General features: G+C 37.4%; 1 protein-coding gene across 3 annotated transcripts in view; it reads right to left on the bottom strand.

Annotated features, from left to right (window-relative positions):
* Positions 1-7,047: 7,047 nt before the first annotated feature.
* The window catches only part of LOC129019102 (zinc finger protein 271), a 51,414-nt gene continuing 33,416 nt past the window's right edge, over positions 7,048-25,045 (bottom strand). For all 3 annotated transcript variants that reach the window (XM_063653539.1, XM_054461372.2, XM_063653540.1), the window contains exon 5: positions 7,048-19,283. In XM_063653539.1, coding sequence (XP_063509609.1) covers positions 17,314-19,283 — 1,970 coding nt within the window. In that variant the 3' untranslated portion in view covers positions 7,048-17,313. The remainder of the gene's footprint in view (positions 19,284-25,045) is intronic.

Genomic DNA, 25,045 nt, shown 5'->3' with positions numbered 1-25,045 from the left:
ATTTGGGGTGATAATGTAGTGTTAACGTAGGCTCATCAGTTGTAACAAATATACCACTCTGGTGGGGGATGTTGACAATGGATGAGGCTATGCATGTGTGGGGGTAGGGCATATATGGGAAATCTCTGTACCTTCTGCTCCATTTTGCTGTGAACCTAAAACAGTTCTTCAAAAAATATATATTAAAATTATTATCATCATCATTAACTTCATCATCATCTATGAGATACAGCCAAAGTATTACTTAGAGAGAAATTCATAGCAATAAAGCAATTATAGTAGAAAAAAGTTCTCAATTACCTCAGCTTCCAACTTAATAAGATAGAATAAGAATAAAGTAAACCCAAGATAAAGAGAGGAAAAGAAATAAAGATTAGATTTGAAATCAATAAAATAGGAAACAGAAAAACAAGAGCAAAAAATGAATTTCTGTACTCAATTTAAACCAAAAGTATCTTGTAAAAATAATAGTAAAATTGATAAACTTCTAGCCAAACTGATCAGGAGAAAAAGAAGATACAAATTATATCAGGAATGAGAGGTGTGACATTACTATATATTATACAATTTTTCTCAACATAGAGTTCTAGCCAAGTTTGATAACCTCAGTGTTGATGATTCCAGTTCTCATTTCTCAGACTTACATTGCTTACCAATGAATAGTATTTTGTATAATTGACATATTTTAGTTTGGCTTCCAGAACAACACTCTTGATTTCCCTCTACCTTATGAGCTGTTTCTTCTCAGTCTCAATGCTGGTATTTCCTCACCTCTCTGGACTTCTTTCTACATATTGGAGTGCCTGAGGGCTCAGTGTTCAGCTCTCTTTTCTTTTCTAGCTATATCCACTTCCTAGTTGATCTCATGGTCTTATCTTGTTAAATACTATCTACAAATCCAAAATCTATATCCCCAGCCCAGAGACCTCTTCTCTGAACTTCAGACTCATGTATCCCTTTGCCTAATAAACATCTCCACTATGAAACCTGTCTTAGTCTGGATTCCTGAGAAAATAGGGCCTAAGACAAAACCTTATTACTAAGACAATATTAGGGTGATGCAATTCAAGAAAAGCATGACTGAAGGTAAATGAGAAGTGAAGCAGAGGAGAGAAAGCAAATATGAGTAGGTGTTACTGAGCTGTCTGTAGCTTCTAAAGGCACACCTGTTTGCTTAGTCTCACTGATCATTTTCAAGACACAAGCCATGTGAACTAAAGTACTGCATCTTACCTTACTATGGGGTGAGGAAGAAAGAGAAGACTTCTCTGCAGACTCCTCTCTCCATCTGGTCGGTTTCCACCACAGAGCATCAGCTACTCCGCACTTCCAGGTTGCACCATTCAGCCTCTCCAGCAGCAATCACTGAGGAGGTCAGGCTCCAAGAAAACAGCACAGGATGAGTGGCAGGCCAGCAATCAAGTGGGAGTCAGCAACCTCCAGGGTGGATGGTGCAATCTTAGAGAATCATCAGTATCATAAGAGCAGAAAATTCTGGCTCTGAAAACATAAGGAGCCTTATAAATTGGCTTTGGTACCATGACTGATTAGGCATATTAAACCTAATATATCCAGAAGCAAATTTCTTCCCCAAACATGTCTTCCTTTAGTCTTCCTCCTCTTAGAAAACGGTAATTTTGTCCTTCCAGTTGCTCAGGCTAATAGCCTCCCTGCTTCCCTGCTTGCCCTACGTCACTCAGTTCTCAACACAGCCCCTAGATCATATAAGTCAGACCATGTCACTCCTCTGCTCAAAATGCTCTCCCATCTTACTCTACATAAATGTCAAAGGGGCATAGTGTCTGCAACTTACTCTTAAATAATTCAGACAAATATTCTACATATGTGGGGCAATTACCCTGTGATTCTCCCTGTGTATACATGTTAAATAAATTTGTATACATTTTCTCCTCTCCAAAATTAAATATATATAATGTATATATGTACATATTGCATATATATATATAATATGCCTAGATAGGTATATGGAAGAGTAATAGGTATAGTAGTATGTCTAGATGTGTTATATATAGATATATATCTAGATAGGTAAATAGATTAGAGTTGGTAGGATGGAGAATTATAAAGTAAATATGGTAAAATGTTAACATTTGAGGACTCTGGGTAAAGGATATACAGGAATTCTCTGTATTATTCTTTCAATTTTTATATAATTTTGAAATTGTCAAAATTCAAAGTTAACAAAACAATGTCTCAGGAAAAGAGCGAATTACTTAAAGGAAAATCAGGGCAGGTGTGGCTACTGAGAAAGCTTGCGTCAGGGAGGGGGAAGAAGGAATATCAAGAAAGGAATTACTAACATCCACCCATTAAAGACATAATTTTAAATGATGTTATAGAGCTATATTATGGACATGTAAAATATGACATAACAATAGGAAAAATATTAGTTTACCATTATAGATACAATTTGCTAAGTAGGCTTCTGGCAATAAGTGACTTTTATCTTTATTCTCTTACATGTTATTTTTTCTTTTTTTTTTTTTTTACAATAAGCTATCAGTAAATTTATAATCAGCAGGAAATCAGTAAAACATTTTAAAAGGAAGAAAATTCTCATTTAGATCAGGGGTCAGCATACATTTTCTCTGAAGGACATGATAGTAAATATTTTCAGCTTTGAGGGCCACAGAGTTTCTGTTCCAAGTATTTAACTCTGCCATCATGGCAGAAAGCAGCCTTAGATAACATGGGCATGACTATGTTCCATGAAAACTTTTTATTTGCAAAAACAAGTGGCTATCTGGCCTTCCTGAAATAGTTTGCTAACTCATGGTTTATATAGTCACTTATTGCCCTTTAGCATGGCTTACTGGGAAGGAATGTTCTCATTGCTTTGGAGCTTCCTGGGGAGCCCCCTAGACCAACTGGCAGTCTGGAATTTTGACTGGTCCTGTGTAATTAGTTATATTATTGAGTAAACAGACCAAAAGAAATTAAATGAAAACCATCTTTACAAATAACAAGCACCTTGAGTAGAGGAGTGTAATGTAAGTGATAAATGCATATTTTGTCATATTGTAGATAGTTAGTTAGATTCAGTCTGCCAGAGAAGTGAATGCTAACTGTTGGAAAGAGATTCCTTTAAATGATGATGAAAGGCTCAGCAGTAACTACCTGACAAAGGCCTGGAGGGTGTTCTGGGGAGATGTGAGGAGAATTCTAGGGAAAACCAGGCTCCTTCTGGTCTTGTTTGAGGGAGGAAATCTTCCTTTCTAAAGAGCATAATCCACAGATTCCATAAAATTAGGTGGGTAGTATACCATCTTCTCCCATTACCTTGAAGAGATTCCGTACAATTAATTATTTTTTCCTTTAATGCTGAAAGTATTCTTCATTGAACTATCTAGCCTAGAATACATTTTATGAGCAAATTTTAAACTATAATTAATTTCCTTAAGAGACTCAGAGCTATTCAGATTTTAGATTTCTTCTTGTATATATTTTGGACAGATTTTCAATTTTTTAAGGTTATTTAATTTATTTATTTAGAGACAGAGTTTTGCTCTTGTTGCCCAGGCTGGAGTGCAATGGTGCAATCTCAGCTCACCACAACTTCTGCCTCCTGGGTTCAAGCGATTCTCATGTCTCAGCCTCCCGAGTAGCTGGGATTACAGGCATGCACCACCACGCCTGGCTAATTTTGTATTATCCCTTATATTATATCTGTAATGACCACAGGATCTGGGCTGATGGACATTTTTGCATTCTTTGTCTGACAAATAGTCCTTTTTTTCTTGATCAGTTTTACTGGGAGACTATCAATTTTATTATTCTCAAAAAATCCATTTTGCCTTTATTTTCCTTTTGTAAATGTTTATTTTCTATTTCATTAATCCATACTCCTTGCCATTTAACTCTTTCTACTTTCATTAGATTTATTTGCTTTCTTTTTATAACTTCTTGGGATAGTTAGATCATTGCATTTTAGCCTTTTTTCCCTAAAACATACACTGAATACATTTATCTTTAATCAGGACTTTAGCTGTATGCCACAATTTTTACTATCATTCAGATAAGAATATATTCTAATTTCTATTGTGCTTACTTCTTTGACCCATGGGTTATTTACACTGTATGTGTGTGAGTGTGTGTGTGATTGTCTAAATATATGGTGAGTCTGTGCTTTCCGATGATAGTCACTAACCACATGTGGCTATTTGAACTAATTAGAAATGAAATTCAGTTCATCAGCCACACTAGTCATGTATTAGTGTTCAATAACCACATCTGGCTAGTAACTACTGTGTTGACTATAGTGACTACTGTATTCAACAGTATAAAAAGGACAAAAATAGTCCTATTGGACAGCACTACTCTAAATCATTTCCATCTGATGAGATTTGTTATAAGTTGCTTTATGAACCAGTTCATGCTAAGTTTTGGTACATTTTCTCTGTGCATCTAAGAAGAATAAGTTTTCTGCCATTGGTTGCACTGTTATCTATACATCAGTGAGGCCATTTTGTTAATTAAATTGTCAACCTACGCTGTAATTCCTTAGATATTTTTTTCTGTTTGTTCTATCTTTTACAAATGTGAGAGTTGTTTCAGTGTGTAGAGGTCGTGATAATAAATACATAAAAGAAAAAATTGTGAGAATTGTGAAAGTCTCCTACTAGGATTACAGAATTATCGCTTATTTTAGTTTTGTCAATTTAAGCTTTATATATTTTGGAGTGAAATTATTGTTATGTACATGAGGTTCTTGGCTCTCAATAGAAATTGGTAACAGAAATGAAGATGAGACCAGGCAAACTTTTCCTAGACAAGGGTTATGAAGACTTACCCCCAGAAAGGTTGGGCATAAGGGAGACAGAACAGGAAAAAGTTCTTGGGCTGACTCCCCAAGGGGAGTGCATTGTGATGTCTTAAGGAGGGTGGCATGCAGAATTCATGACGTCAGTGAGTGTCACGGTATGTGCAGGGTAGAATGCAGAGTGTGCAGATACAGTAAGGAATCTTGGTAACATATATGGCCATGAAAGGGCAGATAAGCCCCTCCTTGGGCAGGAATTTTATTCTTTGGTAGAGACTTGGTTTTCCAGACAATAAGATCTGGTGAAGACATCACAAGGCCAGCTGAATCCGTCTCCTTTTGAAATCTTTTATTATCCTTTTAATTATTACAGAAAAATCTTGTTTAAAAGAGAAAACCAAATTCTACCTTTGTATTAATGCATTATTAGCATTAAGGTTAATTTTAAATAAAATCTTATAAACAAATCTATCTAATTTTACTTAGTTTGACCACCAGGTAAGATGCCCATAAATAACCCTTTACAATTTTTGGTTAGAGCAACTTAATGTTCCAAGAAACCCTTTTTATTTTGACACATGGGCCCACATTTTGGCTTTGCATCATGTGCTTTTATTTTAATGTTTAATTTGTGGAAAAAGTAAATAATACCCTTTTAATTGTAACTCAGCTTGCTCCCACATGTAATTTTTTTTACAGGAGTAGTCTTTTATAAATCTTTTACAATTCATTTAAACCTTTAGTTTTATCCTATCTTTCTTTAATTCAAAATAATTTTTAAACCCTCTAAACTGGAAAAAATTACTTTCTCTTTAATAAACCACATCCCCGTGACTTTTTATTAAAAAAACACATCGCTTTTATTTTTAGTGTAAGCAATTTTAATCATGTACCAGGTGCAGAGCCTAGGACACAGGAACTGAAGATAATATCTGACTCTTTTCCATCATAGTGAGGGGCATGGCTAACTCCACATGCCCTGGGCCTTGCCTAGAATCTAATGGCTTCCAAGCAGGCAAGTTGAACAGTTATCAAAAATTACAGAATCAGTTTATGATGTTATAACATCTAGCAAGCACAGTCTTTTAACCTGCCTAATTGAGGCCAAAGGCATGAATTTTGAAGATGTTTTTATTTTGCCAATAATCTTTAAAATGATCTTTATTTGTCAAAGATTACTAAAGTCATATAAACTAAAACAGCATTGGACTTAATTTATGAGTATTCATTTACTTATAAGCCAATTTAGTAGCATGCTAGACACAACACTTAACATAATGCATGTATACACACATAAACACATCTAAACATGTATATATACACATAAAGATCCAATAGCTCTTACCTCAGAATTCTATCCATATATGATAGCAATACAAAGTCAACACATCATAAAAGATAGATGGATCCAAATGATTTTTTTTTTTTTTTTTTACAAAATTGGAACCTGTTCACATGGCTAAATTTTGTTTACCCCAATAGATAATCCAAGGAAAGTTGTGGACCAAAATTTGGGTAAAGCAGTCTCTATGACAGTTTGTTTTAAAAAGCCTCTTTTACCCTTTGTTTCCTTCAGTTTCAAATGAGTTTCCAATGTTTATATTTCAGTTAGACCATAAATAATGAGTCTTACCTCAGCACCAACAGCTTAGTAGCAACAGATTCAAAGCAGGCACAAGAGAGGAAGATAGTATTAGAAGACTCTACTTAACTCCATAGTTGCAGGTTAATCATTTGAGCTCTCAACTTTTCTTACTGTGCAGAAAACCAACACTGACTGTCACATCCAGGCATCCCTGATGCTTTCCTTAAGTCCAGCCAGGTGTCCCTGGCACCATCTCAGGAAGTCTCCCCAAACTGACAGGACTACACACTGGACAGACAAACATCAGGAAGAGTCACAGATCTCTCTTCCCCACTAAGTGTGGCACAGGGAAATGAAGTAGAGAGGGCTTTTAACCAAAGTTACAGAGTCAACAGCCAGAGTGCCAGAAACCAGATTCTTTGGGACTCCAGCCCAAACCAGTCTGCCTGATTCTTTGGGACTGAAACCCAAACCAGACCACGTAGGCCAGGGGAGGGATGCAACCTGTCCTGCTGCCTGCCAGGTTAATCAGACCCTGGGGGAAACTGTTTTAATTCATCTCTCACAGATGTCTATCAAGGCAATCCAAAATAGTAAAACTATGGGGAAAGTGAAGAAAAAACAAAAGGAGTGCTGAAAGGAGCAAATGAAGATAGACAGGAAAAGAGAACATTGTTTATGGGTGAGCAAGGAGCCCCGTGAGGCCAGAGGAAGACTTACCATTTGTGGTGACACTGAATCAAAGGTTCAGGTACCTCCTCATTAGCTGCAAAAAGGGTCACATCAACCAGGCCTGCTAGCTCTCAACTCCCCCGAATAGGGACAAAAATCCTCACAATCCCTTCATGGTTGCCAAGAAATATGTTATTGCTATGACATTGTCAGCTCTCAATGTAATAGAAATTAATATGAGGCCAGACAAACTTTTCTGAGATTAGGTTTTATTAAGACTTATGCCCAATGTTGGGCATAAGGGAAACAGCATAGGAAAAAGGGTTCTCTGGCTGACTCCCTGAGGAGACTGCATCACGGTGTCTTAACGAGGATGACATGCATAATTCATGAGGTAGGTGAGCATTACTACATGTGCAGGATGGAATGCAGAGTGGGCAGATGCAGTAAGGAATCATGGTAACATACATGTCACATGATCAAAATGGCAGATAAGCTGAGTGCGGTGGCTCACACCTGTAATCCCAGCAGTTTGGGAGGGTGAGATGGGAGGATCACTTAAGCCCAGGAGTTTGAGACCAGCCTGGGCAACATGGTGAGACCCGGTCTCTACAAAAATAAAAAAATTAGGCAGGGCATGATGGTGTGTGCCTGTAGTCCCAGCTACTTGGGAGGCTAAGGTGGAAGGATCACTCGAGCCCAGAAGGTCAAGGCTGCAATGAGCTGTGATCATGTCACTGCCCTCTAGCCTGGGTGACTGAGTGACATCCTGTCTCAAAACAAACAAACAACACTCCCTCCTAAAAACAACAAAAACACCTCAACGAAACAAAATGGCAGATATGTGAGACATTTAGTATTATAATGAAGCATGTGTTAAAGATCATTCTTCTGGTCTTGTGCACATCAGGGCAACAGGGTTAACTCCTTTGAGTGAGATTTATGGTGGGATGCTGCTTATCTTAGTTTTTTTCAGAGAGCTCGCTAACCTCCAGTCAGCAAGTATGTTATGAAAAAATACATTGGTGGGGGTAGGCTGAGTCCCATCCCTACTCTGTCTCATTATTAGATGTATATACTTTAAGAATATTTATATTTTTGCCAAATTGACTCTTTAATCAATAGAATGTTCTACTTTATCTCTAGTAATATTTTTGCCTTAAGGTCTACTTCTTGTCTGATATTAGTAAAGCTATTTACTAATATCTAAATAGTTTTAGTAAATAGTAATTAGTAAATAGTAAAGCTATTTACTAATATCTAAATATACTAAATACTAAATAGCTATTTACTCTTCAGTGTTTGAATACTGTATCTTTTTCCATACTCTTAATGTTAAATTTCCTGAGTCCTTATAGTTATTGTGTGTCCTGTGTAAGTGGCATATAATTAATGTTTTTAAAAAGTTTCTAGTGAAGAATATTTGTCATTTAGTTCACTTACATGTAATATAATTACGGATGTATTTGGGTTTATATCTACTGTGTTTCTATTTGTTTATATTTGTCTTTCCTGTTCTATGTTTTTTTCTATTTTTGTTGCGTTCTTTTAATCAATACTTTTAATTAATGCATTTTACCTTCTATTAAGTTGCTAGATAACTCCTGTTTTACCCTAGAGATTATAACATGCCTTCTTGGTTTTTATTGGAATCCATTATAAATTGGTACTTTTACTACATCCTTGAGAATGTCCTGATTTTAGGGATTATTATCTTGGAGTCAATATTCATTTACATTTACCTTCAGATTTACTCTTTCCATGCCTCTTCATTTCTTCCTAAAATTGTTTTTCAGGACAGGATGTTTTTCCTTAATTTTTGGCTATTATGAGTAGTAATCACCATGCACATTGATGTACAATATCTGCTTGAGTCCCTGATTTTACTTCTTTTGGGTATATATCAAGAAGTAGAATTGCTGGATCATATGACAATTCTATTTTTAAGTTTTTCAGGAGCCACCAACATTCCCATCAGCAATGCCCAAGGGTTCCATGTCTCCACATACTTGCTAACAAGTTCTGATTTTGTTTGTTTCTTTGGAAAATACCCAGCCTAATGGATTTGAAGTGGTATCTCATCATGGCTTTTTATTATTTATTTACTTATTTTTGAGATGGAGTCTCGCTGTGTCACCCAAGCTGGAGTGCAGTGGCGCGATTTCGGCCCACTGCAACCTCCACCTCCCAGGTTCAAGTGATTCTCCTGCCTCAGCCTCCCAAATAGCTGGGTCTATAGGCACGTGCCACCACGCCCGGCTAATTTTTTTGTATTTTTAGTAGAGCCAGGGTTTCATTGTGTTAGCCAGGATGGTCTCAATCTCCTGATCTCGTGATCCACCCACCTTGGCCTCCCAAAGTGCTGGAATTACAGGCGTGAGCCACCGCACCCGGCCTTCATCATGGTTTTGATTTGTATTTTCCTAATGATTAATGATGTTGAGCATCTTGTCATGTGATTATTGACCATTTATATATCTTCTTTGGAGGAATATCTATTCAAGCAATTTGCCCATTTTAAAATCGGGTTTTGTTGTTGCCTGTGCTTTTACTGTTATATCCAATAAAATCATTGACAAATCCAATGTCATGAAGGTTTTCCCATTTTCTTGTAAGAGCTTTATATTTTTAGCTCTCATGTTTAGGTCTTTGATCTTTTTTTGTTGTTGTTAAATTTTGTATATGGTACAGTGTAAGGGTCCAACTTCATTCTTTTGCATGTGAATATGCAGTTTTCCCAATTCTATTTGTTGAGAAAATAGTCCTTTCCTCATTGGATGGTCTTGACACCCTTGTCAAAAATCATTTCATTATATATGGGAGGGTTTATTTCTAGGCTCTCTATTATATTTCATTGGTCTATGTGTATTGACCTGAAGGAAGAAAATGAGGCAAAATTAATGTAGAGAGTATATTTTGGCCAAGGTTGAGGACTGGAATTTGGGAACCACTGGGAAGTGCTTCAGAGAGCAAAGGAGAGTCTTGAGTCTTTTAAAGAAAAAAGAAAAGGATGAATCAAAAGAGAAAGCAATTTACAAAAGTTTCAGGAATTGTCATTGGTTTACAGAAATAACACTGATTAGTGATTAGCTATACATTGTTGAACTACAGGGTATGAGCTATGGTGTCCACCGTAAGGCATTGTTAGGTTTATGGCTACTTGGTGGTGACAGTCTAGAGTCCCTATAGCAGGTAGATTAGAAATAGTTAGCTCAAGCATGGAGTAAAAGGTGACTACTGTCACATTTCAATGTCTATTTGGGCCTGATAATTTAAAGGAAGTTCACATTCCTCAGATTAAAAGTTTCTTGTCTTCCTCAAGTGTCTGTCTTTATGCCAGTACCACACTATTTTGATTACTGTGGCTTTGTATTAAGTTTTTTTTTTTTTTTCAAAGACTGGGTCTCACTCTGTTGACCAGGCTGTTCTCAAACTCCCAGGCTCAAGGGATCCTCCTACCTCAGCCTCCTGAGTAGCTTGGACTATAGGTACGCATCACCATGCCTGGCTATAGTAAGTTTTGAAATCAGCAGTGTGAGACCTCCAACTTTATTGCTTCTCAAGATTGTTCCGGCTAATTGAGATCCCTTTACATTCCATATGAGTTTTAGAATTAGTTTTTCTATTAATGCAAAACTTGTCATTGGAATTTTAATAGGGATTGCATTGAATCTGTAGATTTCTTTGGGTAGAATGAACATAGGGTATCTTCCCAATTATATGTGACTTCTTTCACGTTTTCCAGCAATGTTTCATAGTTTTCAGGGAACAAGTCATTCACTTACTTGGTTAAGTTTATTGCTAAGTATTTTAGTCTTTTTGATGGTATTGTAAATGAAATTGTTTTCTTCATTTCCTTTTCAGATTGTAGATTGTCAGTATATAGAAATGTAACTGATTTTTGGGTGTTGATTTTGTATCCTGCAACTTGGCTGAATTCACTTATTCGTGTGTGTGTGTGTGTGTGTGTGTGTGATCTTAAGGGTTTTTTGCATATAAGACTATGTCATCTGCAAATAGAGATAATTTTACTTCCTCCTTTCCAATTTGGATGCCTTTTATTTATTTTATTTGCCAAACTGATCTGCCTAGGACTTCCAGTATTATGCTGAAGTGGTGAAAGCAGGCATATTGTTTTTCTTAGAGAAAAAGCTTTCAGTCTTTCACCATTATGATGCTCACTGTAGGTTTTTTTTTTTTTAAATATGGCCTTTATTATACTGAGGTAGTTTCCTTATATTCCTTGTTTGTTGAGTGTATCATAAAAGCATTGAATTTTGTCAGCTTTTTTGCATCAGTCGAGTTAATCACACTTTTTTCCTTCATTCTGTTACTGTGATGTATTACATTGACTGATTTTTGTATGTTGAATCATTCTGAATTTCAAAAATAAATCTTACCTGGACATGGTGTATAATTATTTTAAGCATTGTTGGATCGTGTTTTCTAGAATTTTGTTGAGGATTATTTATAGGGGAAATTGGTCTGTAGCTTTCTTGTAGTGTCTTTGGCGTGGTGTCAGATTAATGCCGGCTTCATAAAATGAATTTGGAATTGTTCCTTTCTTTGTAATATTTTGTAGGAATTTAATAAAAAGTTGGTGTTACTTCTTTTTTTTTTTTTGGAGACAGTCTCACTCTGTCGCCCAGGCTGGAGTGCAGTGGCGCCATCTCGGCTCACTGCAAGCTCCGCCTCCCGGGTTCACGCCATTCTCCTGCCTCAGCCTGCCGAGTAGCTGGGACTACAGGCGCACGCTGCCACGCCTGGCTAATTTTTTTTTTTTTTTTTGTATTTTTAGTAGAGACGGGGTTTCACCGTGTTAGCCAGGATGGTCTTGATCTCCTGACCTTGTGATCCGCCCGCCTCGGCCTCCCCAAGTGCTGGGATTATAGGTGTGAGCCACCGCGCCCAGCCAGTGTTACTTCTTTGATAGAATTCACCAGTGAAGCCACCTGGTCCTGGGTTATTTTTTTGGGAGGTATTTGATTACTGATTTAATCTTACTAGCCATAGTTCTATTCAGATTTTCTACTTTTTCACAATTCATTGGTAGGCTGTGTGTTTCTAGGATCTTGTCTATTTCATCTAGGTTATCCAATTTGTGGTGTACAATTATTCCTAGCAGTTTCTTCTAATCCTTTTTATTTCTGAAATTACAGCAGTAACATGCCCTCTTTTATTTCTGATTTTAGTTAATTTGGGGATTATAGGTTTTTAAAAAGAATACAATTTGAAGTGACTTTCTTGTAACATCATACCAAGTGGTACATAATATTCACAGAACATCACTCACTGGTGATGTTACCCTTTAGGTGGTGCATCTTAGGCAGGTGAGAAGCCCATCAGGGGACATTTGGCAGTGGCTGGAGACATTTTTGGCTGACTGTCATAACTGGGGGAGGGTTGCCACTGGTATCTAGTGGATAGAGGGCAGGGATAGTATCAAATGTCCAATAAGTCCACAAGACAGCCCCTCACAGCAAAAAATTATGTGCCCCAAAATGTCAACAGTGCTAAGGTTGACAAGCCGTGCCTTATGATAGTTTTTGTCAGATTTCTCCACTGTAGTTAGTTTTTCTTTTTCCATACTCTATTCTTTGGAAGTAGGTCAACAGTTCCAGCTTCCTCTGGAGGAGGAGAGAATCTAAATATGTAATTTGGAATTTTTCCATATGGAAGAGTTGTCTCTTCTCCCATACCTATGTATCAGTATGGATGCATGTATGCTTATTTGGCCTTGGGAACTCCTTCAGTTTGTCTCCTATGTTCCTTTGACATGCCCCTATCCTTTTGTTTTTTGAACTCTTACCTACTTTCTGTACTACAAGATGCTCTAGGTTCATCTTGAGTTTTCCCTGCCCTAGCCCTACAACCAGTCATTTCTCAAAGGAGCCCTGGTTCCTTTTATTTGGAGAATGATATTTAGAAACCAAGGTCTAGTTATGCTCATTGATGCTCGGGTGTCATTTCTTCTAGATCCTCTCAAAGAGCTAGGTAGTGTATGTATGCCTACTGACATATGTATAGAGGTATGTTCTATAATTGTTTCTGCGTAATCCATCTGTGTGTGCATAAAATTTATGTATGAATTCATATTGATGTTTCTGATTCTAATAGTTTTGGCAATTTTTGATTGAACATACTGTGCATGAAAAATTGTAGAATCTGGATAGCCATCCTCCAGAGAGGATTCACCCTTTCCTCTTTTCTAGCTGGCAGCCAGATTAAGGCAAGATAACTTAGTTCACTAAAAGGATGACCTTACTTGACATTGCATTCAGTCTTTTTAAGACTTGGTCAGGTTTTGTCCTCTTGGGTGTAGCCATATAATGTTTACATTGAGAATGTGGGGTGTTTACAAGGACACCACCTACTTGGCGCAATTTATACTCTAATTTTTATTCCCTAGCATGAGTCAGCTGAGTTTCATTTAACCTTCCAGCATTCTTTGAATAGATTTCTTGGCCCTTTGCTCTGTCAGTTCAAGAATCAGCAAATGCCTGGAAGAATCAACTGGCATAAAGTGTCAGGCCCAATTCTCTGTATTTCCCTTCCACTCTATATTCTTGACAGTTGTTCGAATTTTGCAATTTTGCAACTCACTTCTAAGACCTAGTAAGCAACCAGATTTGGAAAACTGGAGGTCAGGAGTGTAGGTTGATTACCAGTTATTTTATGTGGATGACAAGGTGTTTAGTAGTGTAATTCATAAAGATAGGGAATTCAGGAGGAAGAAATCATGGGTGTGTGTGTGTGTGTGTGTGTGTGTGTGTTAAGTTCATGAATTTCAGTTTACCCCTAGGACACTGAATAGAGAAATGGGTAGTAAGCTCTCAAAATGTATTCTCAGGAGAGATAGCTAAACTTCAGAAATAGATTTGGAGACCACCCTGTTTTTTCTTCTTTGCTTTTTAAATTCTCCAAAGAACAGATAATAACTTTTACCTTTCTCTTACCCACTTCTCAACCTATCAACATGTCAATGCCTTCTAGCTCCTCTACTTCTGGACCTCGTGATTTTATTTCTAGACTTTAAAAATGGGTTTCCTTTCTGTTGTTTCTCTCCCCTTTTTAATCTGAAACTGTTTTTAAAGCAGGAAGATCATTCAAGGACCTTAATGGCTTTTCATTACTTTGAGAATAAAATGCAGAAACATAAAATCTAGTCTAACCACACCAAGTACTTTTGTTTTAGAGATAATTAGCTACAGCCCAGAAAATTAAAGTGCCTGCTTGTTTAGCATCACACTCCCTTTTTTTCCCACTTGATTTTCATTTCCACATTATTCTTACCCTTTGAAATGTATGTTTCAATAAGCATTTTCATAATGCATCGTAACTGTTTGTGAGCTTGAGGGCAGGGGCCCTTCCCTCGCCCATCTTCAACAGGAACCAGTACAATGCCTGACACTGAATATTTATTGAATAAATAACCACCATGCTCCACATTTCTTGCACTTCCTTACTTTTGTGCCTTTGTTGATTCCCTCTCTGCCTTTATGCCTCTATTCCCATCCTTCAAGGCTCAAACTTCAGGAGTTCCACAAAGCTCTCCCTTTTCTTTCTAGTCAGAATTGAACCCTGACTCCTCTGAGTTCTTACAAGCATGTCCTACCTTTATGATTACACTGAGCCATGTGTTTTCTGTACATATTAGTCTCTATCACTATACGATATACACTTCATTGGAAGAGACAGTATATTCTTTTAATGTACTACAAAACCTCCCAAAAGGCCTTGCCTTAGCATCACACTCCTAAGGAACAGAATTTAACAATGTCTGCTAAATTAAAATATTAGTTGGACAATTATGGGGGATAATCAAAGTAAACAACTTTGAAGTACTATTATTTAGTAGCAGAACTTATCAAATTGTTAATACCAGAAAGACAATTTGAATTTATTTTTTCAAACTATTTCTATTTTTCAGTGGAAAACTTTGCATGTATGTTGCCTGTTTTCAGTATGTATGTCAGAAATCAAAAAAGTCTGATAAATGTTGCCACTTGAAAAAAATATCAGAAAGCCTTTTTATTTTTACACAGAATATACTATACAAATTAATCATGTAGGTACTTTAGCTACTGTATAGGAAAAATTTATTGTCTTCTCTATACTCACATTTCTGACACCAGATGTGTATGTTTCCCCACAGCAAACAATTCTCCAATTTTCTCCAATTTTACACCCACTAAGTGCCCTGTAATTAAATTTTGAAGCTATCTACCTGCAATCAGATCAGCATAGATGCTTCAGGTTAAGGGCTCAGTTCTACAACTGACACCAATTGTGTCAGTTTTGGACACCAACCTGCACTTCAGACACCAATCTCATGTCCATGTTTTCACTGGTGCTTCTGACCAACTGGCTATAAATCCAAGGTTCCTACAATCCCCTCTTTTGAGTTTCACCATTAGCTAGAATGGCTCATAGAATGTAGGAAAAGTTTATTTACTAGATTCTTGTAAAAGAACACAACTAATGATCAGCCAGATGAAAGAGATGCATAAGGCAAGGTGTGTGGGAAGAACACTGAGCTTCCATGCCCTCCCTAGGTACACCACACTCCTAGTACCTCAAGTTCAACCTGGAAGCTCTCTGAATCCTGTCCTTTAGTTTTTTATGAAGGCTACATCACGTAGGCATGAATGATTAAATCACTGGCCACTAGTGACTGAATTCAGTCTCCAGCCTCTCTCCTCCCAGAGGTCAAGGCAGGGTGGGGTTGATCTGAAAGTTCCAACCCTCTAATCACATGGTTGGTTCTCGTGGCAACTAGCCCCCATCCTGTAGTTCTGTCTTTCAAAAAGTAATCCCATTAACATAAACTCAGGTGTGGATAAAGGGGCCTGTCCACTCAGGAAATTTCAAGGGTCTTAGGAGCTCTGTACCAGGGGATGAAGACCAAATATATATTTATTATAAATCACAATTTCACAGCTACCACTTTTTGTTCAATCTATAGATGACAAGACAAATGCTGCTAGAAACATCTCTACACTTTGACACATGGAAAATTTTTTTAAAGATCCTGTTTCACATGTTTAGAAGCTGTGATTAAATGGTAGTGAAGAACTTTCAAACCAATAAAGTTTATGGGCTGCATTATTCAAAGTAAAATACATCTGTATTTGCTGTGAACATTACAAAAACTTGCACAAACTAATGTGCACTAGGAAAACCAAAACTATACCCCCTAAAACTAAAAACAAAAAAAACTTCTGAGAAAAGGGGCCACTGGAATTATGTACTTAGTAAGTTTAATATCAGAATAGTATAGCATGTTTACACACATGGAATTCAAAAATAGATAATCTAGCATTAGCATAAAGTAAGACTCTAGCTCTCAGGGTTAACTGTCATATTATTATAAAAGCCAATTAGGATATGGAGGGGATTTAAGTTTTCCTTACATTATCGAAAAAAATTTGATATGCAATTGGTAATTTAGGCTCTCTAAAGGTTTGAGATTATAACAATAATACATTTCCTTCTGACTTTTGACTGAATACCTCCCACACTGATTTTTACAATATCTGATAAGTTCTGCATTAGATTTCTTACAATAATACAACTCTCTTCCTGTAGGTTATGTCTGAATAAGACTAGAGCTTTTCCAACATTATAGATAGAAATTTGTTTCTATTGTGGTATACTGACATTCAGTAAAAATGTTTTTCACATTGAAGGTTTTCCCACAACTCACAGGACTCTTCCTCAGAATTTTTGTTTTTCTTCTTTTTTTTTTTTTTGAGACAGAGTCTCACTCTGTTGCCCAGGCTGGAATGCAATGGCAGATCTCGGCTCACTGCAACCCCCAACTCCCAGGTTCAAGTGATTCTCATGCCTCAGCCTCCCGAATAACTGGGACTACAGGCGCCTGCCACCATGCCCAGCTAATTATTTTTTATTTTTTGGTAGAGACAGGGTTTCACCATGTTGGCCAGGCTGGAGAATTTTTCTTAATTTTAGTAATGTCTGAGCTCTGAGTTAACCTTTCATTACAAAAACTGAATTAATGTTTTCTCCCGTGTGGTACTGGTGTTTTTTTGTTTTTTTTTTTAATAGACAGGGTCTTGCTCTGTTGCCCAGACTGGAGCACAATGGTGGAATCATAGCTCACTGCAGCCTCAAACTCCTGGGCTCAAATGATGCTTCCACATCTGCCTCCCAAAGTGTTGGGATTACAGGCGTGAGTCACCACACGTATCCGGATCCAGTGTGGTTTAAATGTAGCATAAGAGTTGAACACTGATTAAAACCTTTTTCATACTCATCAATAATCAACAGCATTCATTAGATTTTTTCCTGGTACAGTGTCTCTGGTACTGAATAGAGTTGATGTATACACTAAAGGTTTTCTCACATTCATCACATTTTGACTGTCTTCTCCACAATGGACTTCCTCATGAATAGTAAGTTCTGAGAGTTGGCTAAAACTTCTGCTGCATTGAACACAACGGTAGGGTTTCTCCCCAGCATGGATTTTCTGGTGTTCAATAAGATCTGTGCATGTGCTAAAGGCTTTCCCACATGCATCACACTTATACGGCTTTTCACCAGTGTGTATTTTTTGATGGTTAATGAGATCAGAATGCCGACTAAAGCTTTTGCCACACTCATCACATGGATTTGGTTTCTCCCCAGTGTGGATTCTCTGGTGTAGGGTAAGAGCTGAGCACTGACTGAAAGCCTTCCTGCACTCACTACATTTATATGGTTTTTCCCCAGTGTGGATTCTCTGGTGTTTAATGAGGTCTGAGTTCTGACTGAAACTTTTGCTGCACTGTGTGCATAGATATGGTTTTTCTCCAGTGTGAATTCTCTGATGAAGAATAAGGTCAGAACTCTGACTGAAGGCTTTCTCACAACTATTGCAATGATAAGGCTTTTCACCAGAGTGTACTCTCTGATGTTTAGTGAGGTCTGAGCTTTGACTAAAACTTTTATCACACTGATTACATGCATATGGTTTCTCTCCAGTGTGTATTCTTTGATGCTTAACAAGATCTGAACGGCGACTAAAGCTTTTAGTACAATCACTACATGGATAAGGTTTCTCTCCAGTGTGGATTCTCTGATGAAGAATAAGGTTGGAGCTCTGACTAAAGGTTTTCCCACATTCATCACATTCATAGGGTTTCTCACCTGTATGAATTCTGTGATGTTTAACAAGATCTGATCTTCGACTAAACATTTTATTGCACTGATTACATGGGTAAGGCTTCTCTCCAGTGTGAATTCGTTGATGATTAATAAGATCTGAAAGCCTACTGAAGGTTTTGCTACATTGATCACAGGGATAGGGTTTCTCTCCAGTATGAATCCTCTGATGTAAAATAAGGACTGAGCTCTGATTAAAAGCTTTCCCACATTCATTACATTTATAGGGTTTCTCTCCAGTGTGGATCCTTCGATGTTTAATAAGGTCTGAATTCTGACTGAAACTTTTGCTACACTGATTACATGGATATGGTTTCTCCCCACTGTGAATTCTCTGATGCAGAATAAGATCTGAGCTCTGACTGAAGGCTTTCGCACACACATCACATTTATATGGTTTCTCCCCAGTGTGGATTCTTTGATGTTTTATCACATCAGAACTCTGACTAAAATGTTTGTTACACTGGTTACAAGTATAAGGCTTCTCTCCAGTATGGATTCTCTGATGTTTAACCAGATCTGAGCGCTGGCTAAAACTTTTACTACAATGACTGCATTGATAGGGTTTTTCTCCTGTATGGATTCTCTGATGTATAATAAGATCTGAGCTCTGACTGAAGGCTTTCCCACACTCATCACATTTATAAGGTTTTTCACCAGTGTGGACTCTTTGGTGTTTAATAAGGTCTGAGCTCCGACTGAAACTTTTAATACACCAATTACAGGAATAAGGTTTCTCCCCAGTGTGAATTCTCTGATGCAGAACCAGGGCTGAGCTCACACTAAAGGCCTTTCCACACTTATCACATTCATAAGGTTTCTCACAGTGGGTTTTTCGATGCCTAAAAAGGCCTGTATTCCAAACAAAGCTTTGCCCATATTCATCACAGTTATGAGGTCTCCTTTTAAAGACGTTCTGATCTTTTTCATTTAATTTATCCCCAAATTCACAGAATTCTCTGCCTTCAGAATCCTGGAGAACATTCTCTCTGAGACTGCTAGACTCTTCTGTCAATGGTTCAATTTTTGCTGTAATTCCCTCCTCTGAAGCTGGCTTTCCAATCTTGGTCTTGTTCTCACCATCTGGAACAATAAACAAAACCCAAATGGAATGCGTTCCGTATATTGTAAGAAAGTTTCAGGTGACACAGATTAGTATTTACCTATAAAATGTGATCATAGTGTGAGTGTTCCAAAAAATGAACATTACCCTCTGAGGAAACCTAGAAAGATTCAATAAGTAATGGATCACATTAATCATTTATAGAAGTGATGTACCAGATATGCTCTGTATGTCTGTCACAGGAGATCTAGGAATACTGAAACCTAATTAGTGATTAGTAAATTGTGACTAAATTAGAACTAATACATAAACATTTTATTAACATACATAAGGCAAGCAGTGTGAATCTCAAAAAAGATAAAGAAGTTGGTTGGGCTTAATTTAGTACTACCCAGCAATTTGGGCTAAAAGTATGGTATTAACAAAAAAGAGAAAAAGAAAAACAAGGAAAAGAAAATGCTTCAATTACTTTGTTTGCATCTTCTCTATCAATTTTTAGAAATGGTACAAGATTGATTGTTAACACACCAGTGGAGCATTTACTATGCTCTCAATATCTTATATAATAAAGCCACAAACAAGAATGATCCCAGTCCTTTAGTACAGCAATCACTTCAATATTGAGTTTTCATACAACTGTTTGAATTTATTATGTGAAAACATCAATAGGCTTCCAAATGGGATAATGCTGCATACCTTCCATCTTACTATGAAAATTATGGTTTTTATTTTCACTCAAATGGAGGGCCATCCTAGTTCTGCCCATAGGAATGTCTTTAGGAAGAATATCCAGGAAAATAACAATAATTACACCTAAAGAAAACTGGGAGTCACATGGTGAGGAGTATGAGGAATTCTGAGAAACTTTTTATTGCATACACTTTGATAATGCTTGACTCTTTGATCACTTGCATGCATTAGCTATTTTTAAAAATGAATATACCTGAGAACCACAAATATCTGAGATGGGTCTCAGTAAATTTAGAAATTTTATTTTGCCAAGGTTAAGGACATACCCGTGACACAGCCTCAGGAGGTCCTGATGACATGTGCCCAAGGTGGTCAGGGCACAGTTTGGTTTTATACGTTTTAGGGACACATGAGACATCAATCAATATATGTAAGATGTACACTGGTTCGATCTGAAAGGTGGGATAACCAAAGCAGGGAGGGGGGGCTTCCAGATCATAGGTAGATAAGAGATAAAGGGCTGCATTCTTTTGAGATTCTGATTAGCCTTTCCAAAGGAAGCAATCAGATATGCATTTCTCTCAGTGAGCAGAGGTATGACTTTAAATAGAATGGGAGGCAGGTTTGTCCTGAGGAGTTCCCAACTTGACTTTTCCTTTTAGCTTAGTGACTTTGGGGTCTGGAGATTTATTTTCCTTTCACATACCAAAGTAAGTAAAACTGGTGAATTATGGAAAAAAAGAGATCTATATTTGTATATGACAATTTGTAGCAGTAAACACAGACCACAAAGTGATAATATAAATCACTCTGAAAATTGGTTACAAGAAAATGTATTGTGTTCTGGTCTATATGAGCCACTGTAAGTGTACTTTGCAAGCAGTGCACTCAACTGAGTGATCATTATCTTTATGGTTTAGGACATGCTATCCAACAAAAGAATCCAGATAGCTGGACCAGAATTAAATTTGAACCCCATAAGCTCCATTTTGGCTAAGCTGTAACCGGGAAGGTATACCTACCACCAACCAGGCTGGCCAGCAACTGCCATTAGGGGAAAGAAACAAACATCATGCCCAGGAATGTTTAGAACAGAATCTTAAATTTTCAAAATCAGGTCTATAAAAAATTTCTACCTCTTTTGTCCTGGTTATTTCTAAGGAAGTGACCAAGAAGACATAATCCCTTTCTGGCAACAGCCATATTCAGTAACAAACTTCCTTACTAAGGAGTGTGAACCAGAAAAAAAGGCTAGGAAGATAGAGTTAGATATCGTTTTTGAGTTGACTTTTGAGGAGCCATTCCTATACTCAACAATACCAGATACCTATGATGGTAGGGCACATGAAAGCTTCACTGAATTTCTTTTTTTTCTTTCTTTGAGATGCAGTCTCATTAGGTTGCCCAGGTTGATCTTAAACTCCTGAGCTCAAACAATCCTACCTTAGCCCTCTAAGTAGCTAGTATTACAGGCCTATGCCACAGCACTGGTTCCCACTGAATTTCTTGGCTATCAGCCCATTGTTGAGTAGTGTTTATTACAAAAGGCATATCACTGTCGGACTACAAATGGTCTGGAGAGCTGAAAACACATTCAATTCGGGTGAAAGTCTAAAACCTAAAGGGGTACTTTCAAGTGGAGGCTTCTTCCCTCTTGCCAAAGGCTTCAATTAGCAGAATCATTAGTTATAAATAAAGACTAGCTCAAAGGAGTCATTAGGTTTGTGAGGGGTCCCAAAGGACTTCTGGCACTTCCCTATATTCAGTTCTTTCCAATAGGGAGGATCCCCTCTGGCGCTTAAGTGATACTGAAATACAAGAACTAATACCTACTAAACATTCAGATGTAGAAGCAGTAACAACAGTACACTTTATCTAATTCTTCATATCAAGTTGGTCATTTTCATTCAGCACTGTAATTTCAGTGTGGAGCTGTAAGAGCCTGGATACGAGTTAATATCTTGTCCATGGTATCTCGCAGGAGTTTTGTCTGTCTGAGGGAAAGCCCCCTCTCTCCTAGGGTGCCAAATTTCCTCTATCACATCTTAGATCCACTGTAAAAGAACTCTGAAATGACTTTTACTGTCATCTCCAAAGAGATCTAAGGTTGGCATGACAGACTACAGGAGGGACTAAGTAGTAAGATGGCTCAGCTATTTCCATTCTTCCTTAATCTTTAAGCAACCAACCCAAGCAAACCAGCCAAAGTTCTAACAATTCACCTGGTTTCTGTCCATAGTGTTCACCAATTTTCCTCCTTTTATGCTCAGTGTAGCTACATATCTCTGTAACTGTCTGAAAGTGGGTGGAAACTTTTGTCCACCCAATATGAATCTTAACTGCTATTTGTTACAATGGCACACACCTGAGGCTGACCACTAAATTGAAGTTCTCCTGGAGGAGAGTTAGCAACAATCAGAGTACTGCTTAGATAGCTGTCTTTGAACATGCTTCCTGGATTTGGCTTGCAACCACCTCCTGAATTCCTACTCATTAACAGGCAATAAAATGAAGAAACATTTATTGCTCTGTTGACCATACAATTTGGTCAACATGTTCACTACCAATTCTCATGGACTTCCCTCAAAATCTGTTAAAGAGCCTGTGAGGCCCTTATACTTCCTCTTCCAGAAAGTCATGTCTCTGTCAGCATCCCATCATTATCACCAACACTATCAAAAACAGAAAAATCTGGGATTTTACCCTACTTGCAAGCTAACAAGTCAATCTACCCAGTTTCACAGCCCCTGGAAGAAGACATGAAAATCCTAGATAAGAAACAAATGACAGTTTATTACATACAGCAACAGCATTAGACAGAATAGCAGTATTTGCCTTCCTGAACCCTAATTCCCACAAGGTGACAAAAGTAAGTTGTGTTGCAGGACAGGAACCCTGAGGCAGGGACATAAGGACACCTGTCCTCTGCTTTAGAGGGGTACAGTATCACTATATTCAAAGGCTGCCTGCTATACAACTTTTTTTTTTTTTTTGAGATAGAGTCTTGCTCTGTTGCCCAAGCTGGAGTGTAGTGGTGCAATCTCAGCTCACTGCAACCTCTGCCTCCTGGGTTCAAGCAGTCCTCCCACCTCAGCCCCCGAGTAGCTGGGTCTACAGGCGCCCGCCACCACGCCTGGCTAATTTTGTTTTTGTATTTTTAGTAGGATGGTGTTTCACCGTGTTAGCCAGGATGGTCTCGATCTCCTGACCTCGTGATCTGCCCACCTCGGCCTCCCAAAGTGCTGGGATTACAGGTGTGAGGCACTGTGCCCGGCCACAACATTCTTAAAAAACAGTCCAGAACAAATGTAGGCAATTCCTTTGCTTAAAAGATGTGCAGACCCACAAGAGCCCATGGAGAATTCTCTCTCAACCCTAACTTTAATAGAAATGATGAAAACCAGAAGATAATGGAATGTCATCTGCCAAGTGCTTAAGGAAAAGAAGTGCCAACGTAGACTTGCATAATAAGATAAAATGCCTGAAAGAAAAGTTAAAATAAAGATATTTTCAGTTAAATAAAAACCAAGAAAGGTTTTTAAAAATATACCTGCACTAAAATAAATACTAAACAGAATTCTTCAAGAATAAAAAATATCCCAGATGCAAGCAAGGTAATGCAGGAATGAAGAGCACTGGAAAAGTAAAGTGTCCGGGTAAATCTAAATGTGTACTTACTGATTAAAGCAATATGAATGTTTTGTGGAGTTTATAAAATACATAGAATTAAAATATATGGCAAAAATAGCATAAGAGGAGGGGATAGGAAGAACTACAGTATTATAGGGTCTCAGCATTGTCTTAGAAGTAGTAAATTAAACTGTAATAAATCCAGTGTACATGTTCTAATTTCTAAGGCAGCCTTTTTCAACCAGAGTTCCAAAAGAGAATGAAACAGAAAATGAACTGAGTGACTATTTTCTTAATTCTCCAATGATGGTACACAGTTAATACCATAGTAGATGTATAAGACAGCCTGACAGCATTGGGGCTTAATTCTTTCACAGAATCACATGGGAGAAAGCCTAGGATGAGGTAACCGTTAAAATAATAGAAGACTGTGTAAATAATAAGCTAACAGAAGAAAAAGTGCAAAAACCTGATAATCTAAAATTGGACAAAAAGGAAAAAAAGAAATGGAATAAAAAAGAAAACAAAATAAGCAGCTGGTACATTTAAATCTAAGCATATCAATTATATTCTATGCAAAATGACTACTCCAATAAAAAGCAAAGAAAAACCTACGGCTAACATAGTTAATGGTTAAATACTGAATGCCTTTCTCCTAGGAACAAGGGGGTAAGGCAAAGATGCCTACTCTTATCACTTCTCTTCAATATTGTACCACTTCTACTCAACATTCCTAGCCAATAAGATAAGACATGAAAAATAACTGACACATACAAATAGGAAAGAAAACAGTTATACTGTCTTTAGAGACTACACAACCACATATACCAAAAAATCCCTATCTCAAAAAAGCTACTGGAACTTTTAAATCAGTTTACTGTAACAGAATACAAAACCCAACTGTATTTATATATTCAAGCAATTAACAATCACAGTCTAAAATGTTTTTTTCAATTGTACCCCAAAATGAAATACTTAGAAATTCAACAAAATATGTGCAACATTTGCATAATGAAAACAAAACTGTTCAGAGAAACTAAAAAAGAACAGAAATATACAATTACTTATAAGTAAGAACATTTAATATTGTTAAGATGGTAATTCTCCCCAAACTGATCTACAGATTCAAAGCAACACCAATCAAAATCCCAGCAGGTGTTTTTTAGGATGAACTGACAAACTCGAGGAAAACAGCCTGTTGATGATAAGAGTAATGCCATCTTGAAATGAAACCACCATAATTACCTATGTTTGACTCCTGTATGCCAAGGTATTCCTGTAGCATAGATAATCCCTCATAAAGAAATGTTGCCTATAGCAGGGATAACCCCTCATAAAGATGCTTATCTAACTTGCCCAGTGGTCGGAGTTTTTAAGAGGGTCTGAGACATGACAAGCTGCACATGTTTACCAAAAAAAAAAAAAAAAAGCTTGCTACATAAAGAGTGCTTTCTTGAGGACG

This window comes from Pongo pygmaeus, chromosome 17, assembly GCF_028885625.2.
Source record: "Pongo pygmaeus isolate AG05252 chromosome 17, NHGRI_mPonPyg2-v2.0_pri, whole genome shotgun sequence".
Taxonomy (NCBI): domain Eukaryota; kingdom Metazoa; phylum Chordata; class Mammalia; order Primates; family Hominidae; genus Pongo; species Pongo pygmaeus.
The sequence above is the reverse complement of the archived record's forward strand: the minus strand, read 5'-3'. Positions and strand labels throughout refer to the sequence as shown.